This window comes from Protobothrops mucrosquamatus, unplaced genomic scaffold (genome assembly GCF_001527695.2).
Source record: "Protobothrops mucrosquamatus isolate PMUCROS unplaced genomic scaffold, P.Mucros_1.0 scaffold2717, whole genome shotgun sequence".
Taxonomy (NCBI): domain Eukaryota; kingdom Metazoa; phylum Chordata; class Lepidosauria; order Squamata; family Viperidae; genus Protobothrops; species Protobothrops mucrosquamatus.
In genome coordinates, this window is record NW_015388760.1 from 118756 (window position 1) to 129415 (window position 10660).

A 10660-nucleotide genomic window follows, 5' to 3' on the forward strand; every position below is an offset into this window, starting at 1 on the left:
CTCCCGAGCTGCCAGTACCAGCCAGGAGGGGCACGGATCCAACAAACATGTGGTTGCGTTCAGCCCTCCCAAGACCCTGTCCACGTCCTCGGGAGCAACAGAGTCAAACTCCTCCCACACAACTGTCTCAAGACCTGCTTCCGTCCCCTCCCCCTGGGCCAACCAGTCAGAGTCCAAGCCTTCCCGGATCCGCGCGACTACCCATCCAAATCATTTTAATAGGAGCCAGGCTGCAGGAATCTAAGTGCCTCAAATTTCAGTGTTCACTACTGGACTTGACATTATTCACCTAAGAACAAACTTCCCAGTTAATCATTTTCTTTCACTAAATTAATGGTCAAGAAATGTTCCTGTTCTTGCTGACTTCATATCTCTTGTCTGGCCGGCCGGCTGGCACAAAACCTCACCACTCTTCTCCTCAGCGGTGGCAGCCTAATGGACCTAAGCAAGCTGCTGGTGGCGCCGGCCTGAGGCACAGGGGGAACGGGGAGGATTTTTGCTGCCAGACTCTTTAACTTCTTAAAAGTTTACTTGATGCAGAATGCATATCCTTCCCTTTCTGCATCAAGTTAAACAGTCTGGTAGTGAAAATCCAATAGTGGGGGGAAAATCCCAGTCTCATGCATGGGGACTCTGCACCGCCTGCCTCCCCCCCCCCCCCGTGCCTCGGGTCGGCACTGCCAGCAGCTCGCGCAGGTCCATTAGGCTGCCGCCGCCACCCGGACACCTGGCCCGCCCAGCACAAAGGAGGCAAAATGGCCAGCTAGCAAGCCCATGGCCAGCAAGCCAAAAGCCACCCATGGCCCCCCAGTCCCAGCCAGGATTGCGTGCCTCCCCCCGTCTCTGCTGGGCCTGGGCAGCCATGACGCCGATGGGGATCCGGCTTTCCCCGCTCCGGGTAGCCTTTTGCCTGCTGGGCGTGGGTGTGCACCTCTACGTGGTGCTTGCTAGCCGGCTGTTTTGCCTCCTTTGTGCTGGGCGGGGCTGCTGCTCTGGGCGGCGGCAGCCTAATGGACCTATGTGAGCTGCTGGCAGCAGCAGCTGCATGCGTGCCCACAGAAATGGCTCTGTGTGCCGCCTGTGGCACACGTGCCATAGGTTCGCCACCACGGACCTAAATTAATCAAAGTGAGTGGATGGGATTATATAGCATGAGCACACAGTGTATTGCTGTATTATATAGAAAGCTACTGTGAGTCTTGAAAATATTAGAGTTCAGAACTATTGGAGCAGAGAAAAAAAATTCAAGAAACAGAAGTAGACATACTTCTACAACTTAGAATCATCTTTTACAAAAGAAAGAATGCTTAAGAACTTCACAGGGTTTTTGTTTTTTAAGATCAGATGTACTGATGCAGAATTCATAAATTTAAAATGTTTTTAAAAGTTGAAAATTCAAAATAAAGTGAAATTTGATGTAAGATTCTCCAGATTAAATAGTAGTATCAAGGTCCTTTTTGAACTGACAATCAACAATCAGTTCATTAAAAGCCTCCAGGTTTCACAACTATCCCACCTCCACCCTCCAAAATATATATATATATATATTGTTCTAGGAAATACTATAACCAAGAAAACTAGCAACAGCAAACTCAAGGAGGATTATACTCTTCTGAATTTGATATTCTCTGAAGAAAAAAATATTGAATCTCATATCAGGTAGCTTATTCACAGGTTTATTCCAAGTGGTGGCATGTATTTATTGTACAGTTCCTTAGGAACATAGGTAACAAAGGATTTTGAATTAGGAGAGGAAGAACAAAAAGTTAAATATACAAAAGGACAATAACTGATATTTTAAAACACTAACAGAATTATAATTCATATTTCTTCTGTTTTCTCACTGCCAATCTTTAAGTACCTATACTTCCTACTCTCAGGGATTAGACAAAATATTCAGATGATTAAAGGGACAAAGTGATAAGAGATCTTCTGATTATATTCCTCTTTTCTGTTTTCTAAGATGTGTAAACATTACCATATTCCCCAAAACATGAATACCTATTAAGTAAGGGGAACAAGAGTGACAGATTATATTTAGGATGTTTCACAGTGCCAGCATTCAATCATCTTCAGAGTTAATTTTCAAACAATCATATTTCACTACATTTGGAAAGAAAGTTTCTTATATTACCCAAATAGTCCTACTTCTCTTTCACATTGTTGATGTATCATCATTTCTGGTTCAGTTTAGAGAGCACAGGAAATTTTGCCCAGAAATTACACAAAACAAGTCAAATGAAAATTAGGAAGAGACAAAAAATTAAATATTGGACTTAACCATCCAGAAAAGCTGAACACCATCTATTTTAATACGGAGGGCTGAAATAGTCAGGGTTTCACTTTCCACATTCTTGCAGTTGGTATTTCTTGTCACCTTCAAACAGTCTTATTTGTTCTCCAGGTAGCAAAAAAGGTGACATCACATCTATTTGACTTTTTCTTCAATCTTGCAAAGAACCAAGGTAAAGAAAATGCTACAAACAATGAGAAAGACCACTAGGTAATACTCTGATGAAACACTGCCTTCCTGCTGTTCCTTCAATTTAGTTTCTGGGATCAGGTTACACCAGATGATTTTATGGAGTAATCCTTATTATCCTAAGGATTTTTTTTTTGAATCTGCAAAGAAGCAACAAGACTATCAAATGTGGTTATTAATATTGGTTGTGATGTCCAAATTTTAAAAGTAGCAAAAAAAAAAAAGACATTTTTAAGAACACCACCACCTTTGCCTTCCAGCTGAAAAGGATGAGGGGACAAGGCCATCAGAATTTATCATGCAGGCTGGGAAAATACCCAAACTCAAAGGTTTTTTTCCACACTTCCAGCAGTGCAACAATGTCTCTCTTTTAGAGGATAATACACTTTCTTTTAGAAGATTTCTTCTTGCGTCCATTGCTGATCTTTTCTTTGTGCTTTCGAATTTCCCGCACCAGGGTATAGAAGGCATCTTCCACTCCCTTTAGATGAATAAAAATACAAAAAGTGGAGAAAGATGTAACAAAAGGTTTTATTAGTACTTTTAAAATTATATTAGCTATTTCAGGTGCATTAATTTTTATGAAGTGGGATTTCAAACCCACATTTAGGCAACAAAAATTATCAATACAAAGATCCCAAAGTAAGAAATACCTGGATTCTAGCTAACTTTTCTTAGGCTGTTACCTATAGGTAGAATTATTTGGATGGGGGGGAAAATCATTGTTTTTATGTACTGTAGCCTTGTTTATTCTCCCCACTAATTTATTTAGTAGTGAATAACCTAAGATACAATTTATTATCTATATTCAGAAACCTTTCTCAAACAGGGAATGTGTAGTAGCAGAACAATATGTTGATAAACATCTCTCAATAAGATGTACATGAAATGAGAAGATTGACATAAATCATTACAAGGGTAATTTTATATGAATTTTATTTCTACCCTCTTAGGTATAATCCCACTGCTTCAGTATTAGCACAGCTACTGTAAAGCAAAGCAATTGACATTTGGCCTACTTGGTGATTAACATATAAATAATGAGGCTGTGAAATCAGACTGAAATATAGCAGTTTATCCTACTTGCACAATACCACACCTGTCTGGTTTTGGCCGAAGTCTCTACAAAGGGGATTCCATAGCTTCTTGCAAGCTCCTGAGCTTGTTTAGTATCCACTGTTCGAGAAGGCAGGTCACACTTATTGCCAACGAGGACCATGGGCACATCATCAGAATCCTTCACACGATTGATCTGTTCCCTGGAGTTACGTAAGAGGAAAATGTGAACATGGTGCTTCTGAATAAATCAACAGTTCCTAAAGTCAATCCTGAGTTTCCTAGATTTGAATGAAATATATTCCAGTGCTTCACTTTGCCCTGTGTGTTCTCTTATATTTAAAATAGATGGACTGAAATCCAGATTACATGCAATATACATTAGAAATACAATTGCCTTTCCCTCAATTTTGGTGCTTTAGTAATCAAAACCATGAGTCCAAATGGAGGAATGATAGCATGGGGTGGGAGGTCCTGAATACTTTCTCTTTTAAACCCTTTGCTGCTTTAAATCCCATCCCACCAAAAAAACAAAAAACCCAACTAAGTTATTTTGAGCAAAAAATATCTTTGTCAGATCACAGAACAGTTCTTATCAATAAGGTGTTTATATATGCAATTAGAAGTGCAAGTAGTCTGGCTTTAAAGAACAGGCTGAGACTTTCAAAATTGAAATAAAAAATATGAAGTAACCGTATTTCCCTTATATATGGCCAATGAACTGTTCTATTTTAGTCTTTTCTACTCTACTTGCATTCTCTTTCTCTCTCTCTCTCTCTCTCTCTCTCTCCCCCCCCCCCCCTTGAATTTGGAGTTGGCTTGCTGCTCATTTAGTTTTCTGGAGAAATCCTGTTTTTTTGTTTTGGAAGAGACACTTTAAATGAATGTTTGCATGACACACAAAATGAAGTTTCATATTTTCATATGATTTTTATTAAAGGTTTTCGTAGAAATAAAAAAGCATGAAATGATATAAAGATTAAGAAAAAATAGGAATAGTACAAATGGGGAAAAAAGCTACATGAAGCAGCAATTTCTAATCTTTTTGGCAGTTACAAATGTAGCATCTCTTTGCCCTCTTTAAAATTACACCATAATACAATTCTTCCCTTAGTCATTCTTTTTTAATCAGCAATATTACCAATTAATTTTTTCCCCATTCTTTGTAAAAAAAATCTGTAAGAGGTTTCCAGTCTTAAAGTTCCATCATATTTTCAGTATTAGAGAGGTTTTAGGTACTCTTGCCATCATTGCTACTGGAGAGAAGCTAACAAAAAAAGAATAGATGCTGACTGATGGACCACAGAACTTTACTTGTCCTCTTACCTATAGTGGTGCACATCTTCAAAAGACTTTGTATTGTTGATAGCAAAGACACACAGGAAGCCTTCTCCTGTCCTCATGTACTGATCACGCATGGCACTGTACTCTTCCTGCCCAGCTGTGTCCAGGATATCTAAAAGGCATGTCTCTCCATCGATCACCACCTGCTTCCGGTAGGAATCCTGAATTCAGAAGCACACCCACACAGAGAGAAAAATGTAACACAGGAGAAACATGGGAGAAGAAAAAAACAAAAGGCAGAAACAAGGCAATACTTTGTCACAACATTACTGTACATAAACATCTCCAGTTACCAGGAAAAAAAGGAGTCAGTCTTGAAGAAGCGAAAAAGATTGTAGCAGTTTGATGAAGTGATGAGCATCCTTTTGCTAGTCAGAATTTATACCTAACCCTAACCAAGATTTTTGGCTTTTTTCTGAGCTTTTAGTTTTTTGGGGGGAGGGGGTTAAACTGTTAAGCCTATTGAGCATGTTAATCCTAACTTCAGAGTATGTCTTTCCCCAAAGAGCTAAGGAAATGAGCAATTGTAGGGGAGGAGGGCAATGGTTCTCCCCCCCCCCCAAAAAAAGAGGGAAAGAAGCTTTCTTTATTGGTCAAATTTAGATATCATCCATATCATTCTCAGAGTGAGCTAGATGGTGTACAGTTAAAAGCTTAAACACTATATATATATATATGTACATGTATACACACACACACACAATGTATACACATGCACATATATATACACACATATATAGTATGTATGTGTGTGCGTGTGTGTGAGATAGATATACCATACATCTGTAATGTCTCGGAGGCTACAGCGAGACTACTGGCGCCGCACAACGTGAAAGTTGCACACAGACCCAACCGGACACTCCGGGCCGCAGCCATGCGCCCCAAGGACCCACTCCCCAACGTGGAGAAGTCGGCAGTCGTGTACAGAATCGACTGCAGAGACTGTTCCAGCAACTACGTTGGGGAGACCTCGAAGAGGGTGAGAACTAGGGTCCATGAACACAAGTTGGCAATAAAACGGGTCGAATGTCACTCCCAAATATGGGCGCACATGGCGGAGTCCGGCCATCAGTTCGACTTCGACAATGTGCGCGTCTTGGCTAACGACGGCATGAAAGGGGGACGTTTGCTCAAGGAGGCTTGGCTCTCGGACAGGGATTCAATCAATCGGCATGTGGATCTCTGTCCAGCGCATTTAGCGCTGAGAGCTTGGAGCACAAGTAGCAACCCCCCATCTGGCTGGAAGCGCTGCAACGGAGCACCGAGAGCGCCAGTGGAACCAACAGAGGGCACCGCGGGAGGAGCGTCGCTTCCCCCCCAACCGCCCCTGAACATCTGGGCACCATGGGGGCCGTGGGCAGCGAGTCCCACAACGGGGAAATGTATGCAACCCCGAAGGACGCAGAGACCGACGATGAGGGAGAGCATGGGACTGACGACTGACCTTCCAGGAGCCCCCTCCCCCCTCCCCCGGGGACGCTGGTGTAAGGCGGCGCCCAACGAGGCGATGACGGGGAAGCGGGGCTGTCAAACATCCCCGGCTGGGGCCAGTGACAGCAGCGCGGGGGGTGGACGCAACGCCCCGGCTGAGATCGAACCATACGGGGACGACAGGACGGAGGTCGATAGGGAGGGAGGGGACCCCAGGAAGAGGGTTACTCGATTGCGCATGAGAGAGGAGGGGAGGATCCCTCTGAGCCGCCCGGCGACCCGACCACCCCACTCCGCAGCGCCGTTGTGCTCGAGCCAACGGGTAGCACGGGGCAACCCCCTGGGAGCCAGTGACCGAGCTAGGAACGGCAGACAGGAAGGGGGGAGGGGGGCTGACGAGAACGAAGGGAAGGGAGAGGTGAAAGGGGTGGGAGACACGATCAGCGAAGAAAGAGGGGGAAGCGCGAAGGTCGGTAGGGAGGAAGAGGGCCCCAGAAAGATAGTCACTCGATCACGCACGGAGAGGAGGAACTCGCCGAGCCGCCCTGTGGCAGCGGCCCGACCCCCCCACCCCGTAATCCCGTCGTGCTCGAGCCAACAAAAAACACGGAGCAGCCCCCCGGGAGCCAGCGACCGAGCTAGGAACGGTAGACAAGAAAGGGGGAGGAAACGACCCGGACAGGATGGCATTGCCAGGGGGGGTGGGTACGGGGGTGAGGAGAAGGGGGCTGACGAAGGGAATGAAGGGAAGGAGGAGGCGAAGGGGGAGAATGAATCTAGCCAGCCCAGGTGGGGTGAGTGGAAGGAAGACGGGGGTGGGTTGCTGAGAGGCACAGGAGATACGGGAGACGGGATCAGAGAAAAAAGGGGGGAAGCGCCCGTAAGAACGGCAGCGAGGTGGCTGGGACCAGATGGACTCCAGGAAAGGGAATAGGCACCCCGAGCCGGGTGGATTCGATCGCTACAGGGAGCAGGAGGGCAAGATCACACGGGCAGGCGGAGCGGGGGACACGGCCGAGGAGAGCAGGAGGGGGGAATGTCCCACCCACCCCCTGCCCGGGTAAAAACGAGTTAGGTGAAGGCGAACGTACGGGTGAGGGTTGCAGGATAAGAACAGCCAGCGGGGGGGAAACCACCGCTAGAACGCAGCCTGTGCAATCAGGGCCAGTGACGAGGTCCAGGGGCCGTGTGCAGGCCTCACTCAACCTATAAAAGACTCTCCCATGGACTGGCTTCTTAAGCCCTGATGATGTCAGCAGTGGAAGCTGACGAAAGCTTGGCGTTTGTTTATTGGTATTAAACTCTTATAGTTTGATGATTTTACCCTGGTGTTCACTTTTATTTATTTATTATTGGCATGGATGCACCCAGGGATCACGTTTTTAGTGTAATTATTAACATATATATATGAATGAATGCTTTTTTACTTTGATGCACCCTGTCGGCCCAAATATGGGAGAGAGAAGTCTTTTGCCTGTATCAGCTCAATCTAGAGCCATCCACAGGCAGCAGTCGCTTAACTGCGACAACATGTGTTCCAATCCAAATTTTGAAATATAAATATATATATATCAATAAAAGCAGCCAGATAAAGCACCGAGCAACTTTGAACTGTGCTATCTTGTATTAAAATATACTGCTCACAAAAATAAAGGGAACATTTTACCATGGAACTGAAGGGGTTTGCATTCCCTTTATTTTTGTGAGCAGTATATATGTAGCTCATTAAAAAAGGATGCAGCAGGAGTGAGACATTCACAATTTTGTGTTTTAAGAAACCTAGGAAGGACAATGGAACAGATGGCAGAATCAAAGAGCAATGAACTCTTTGAGTAAGACAGAATAAGAGAATGCGGACACTGGGCAATTCAAAGGTCAGTGCCAGTGCTGCAGTGATTATATACCTCTATAGTGGGATCATATTCATCCACGAAATGATTCTGGATTAACTGTATGGTTAATGCACTCTTTCCAACGCCACCAGCACCCACAACTACCAGCTTATATTCCGTCATTTCTGCTGGGCTCCAGGACAAACTAAAGGAAAAAAAAGAAAATTAAAACCAACAGAAGACACTACAGTAAATTCATTTTTTTCTCAGTATTCATGTGATCTTAAAAGTCACATTTGGGCAACAATTTCTGAATATTTGCTGCTATTTCTTTCTGAGAATCAATGGCTTGCACTAGGCTAGGGTAAGCAGATAGAGTTTGGTGTTGTTTGAATCAGACAATAGCAGTACAAGATCAGAAGATGTGAAGAGACCTGGTCCATAGAATCACCAAGAGTCGGACATGACTGAATGGATATCATCATCATCATAAAGAGGTTTCTTGTCATTTAACTTAGAAAAGCTCAAGACACCAGGATTTCTACCCATCTCTTATGAAAACAGGAATCTCTTCCAAAACTGGAAAGAGGGAAGCCTAACCTTCCACTAACAATTCTGTTATCTCCAAAATTCTTATTCTGGGAGGATTTCTTTCACTTTTTGGCTGGTATAATTACCCGTCCCATTCCCTTTGTCTCTTGGTTTTTCCTGTGAGGGTGTGGCCATTTCTTTGGTGTCCCTTTTTCAACACAATTTCTGTAATTTCTGTCTCTTCTATCTCTATTCCTTTATCTGTGCCCACTATAATTTTGTTTGTACCTGCTACTGACTGGTCCTGTACGCTTACCCATCTGTATCTTGCTGACTATAGTATGTATTTTTGACACATGCTCACTTTCCTGTTCATGTCTGTGTTAAACAGAAACACTTTCAACAATTTTGGAGTGGATGCATCACATGGCAGCCTGTGTGCATCTCCCTGCAAAATAGATGAACCATACATATATACATTTGCCCACAGGTAGTAAAAAGCAAAATGAGATGGGGTATAGCTCCATGGGTTCTTACTATTTCTTTACACAGTACCTTTAAGGGTATGTTTACAGTATGTTTAACAGATTGATTAGCATGGAAGTCCCTTTCAAAGGTTAAGAGAGAGAAGGGAAATAAAATAGTGGGAGACAGTTATGTTTGGGTCATCATCCTTTTAGCCATTGTCTATCCACTGCAGGATCAAGGTCTCTTCCACGTGTTTCCAATCAATATGGTCCTGAGCTTTCTTTTGCAATTGGACCCACAATACTTGCTGATGTCATCAATTCTTCTTGTTTTAGGTCTCTTTCATGGATGCTTTTTATCGAGTGGGATCCATTCTATGACTGCCTGGGTCCACCTGCCCATTTCCATGTTTTTATGTTCGGGTATGGCACAGAAACTAAAGGAGTTACCAAAGGCTCCTAAAGGTTTGCATTTCATGGAAAAATATAGAGACAAAGACCAATGGAATCCAGAGCTGCTGATTTTTCAGATGTCTCTTTCCTCCTGTGCAGAAAGTAGCTTCATTGACAAGTTAACAAGTCTAGACCTGCTGAATCAGCGCACCTGCAAAACGCAAGGCGTGCAGTCGCCACTTCCCATAAGGAAGGCGAGCGGCCACCGAAGTCAGCTTATTAGCAGCATTCCGAATCGCAGACTTCTTCCCCTGGGGGGGGGGGGGGGCAAAAGCGAGCACCGCCAAGCAAAGCCAGCTTATGGCCCGCGAGCTGGTACTGTACTGCAAGAGCCTCCCCTCCGCCGCGCGCGCAGCAACCCAGTCTATCTCAATTGCCAGGATTCCCAAACAAGGGCCCCACCCTGGTGCAGCCCTACAATGGCTGCCCTCTTTAAGGACTTGGGGAAACTCCCCCACCGGCACCTCCAGAATGAAGCTTCAGCCTCCCTTTCCCTTCGTCCCCGACCATCCCAGCGCTCCATTCCTTAGCGCAACTCTTCGTGCAATTAAATCAATGCTTCCCCCCCCCCCCCCCCCCCCCCCCCCCCNCCCCACCCCACCCCACCCCACCCCCGCCGTACGGACTCACCCAACCCGTAGAAAGGGGAAGGAGAACCGCACTCAGGCACCCCCCATGGGGACAGAAGGCTAGCGGTGTCGGGCGGCCTCCTTCTCCAAGGCCAGGGCCTAGGGCCGGCAACGAAAGACCCCTCCCTCTGTAGCCTGACAGCTCCCTTCCGCGCCCGGCCACGCAGGGCCGCCCAACCAATAGGCTGGAGGTACCGCCCCAGAACGACCAATCGGAGACGCCGATACCATAGAGACGAGATAAATGGGTCAGGGTAGAGGAGCTGCTGAAATGGCAAGGGCGGGGACCTGAGAAGAGAAAGCAAGAGCGTCAGCAGGAAGTGGTGCGAACGCGGCAAGAGTCTAAAAAGAAGAGCCTCTTTTCCAGTGGTCCCCCCCCCCACCTACGGTACTAGCAAATGAGCCAGCGGTGGAAGTTAAAAGCGGCGAATGCGA

General features: G+C 45.3%; 1 protein-coding gene across 1 annotated transcript; it reads right to left on the reverse strand.

Moving 5' to 3' along the window:
* Positions 1 to 1655: 1655 nt before the first annotated feature.
* On the reverse strand, positions 1656 to 10374 carry LOC107296269 (GTPase HRas). Its single transcript, XM_015825616.1, has 5 exons — positions 10227 to 10374; positions 8218 to 8350; positions 4865 to 5043; positions 3582 to 3741; positions 1656 to 2963 (listed from the first exon to the last, which is right to left on the reverse strand). Exons 2-5 carry the CDS (start codon positions 8326 to 8328, stop codon positions 2853 to 2855), a joined length of 561 nt encoding a protein of 186 aa, XP_015681102.1. The 5' UTR covers positions 8329 to 8350; positions 10227 to 10374; the 3' UTR covers positions 1656 to 2852.
* Between the last annotated feature and the right edge of the window lie 286 nt (positions 10375 to 10660).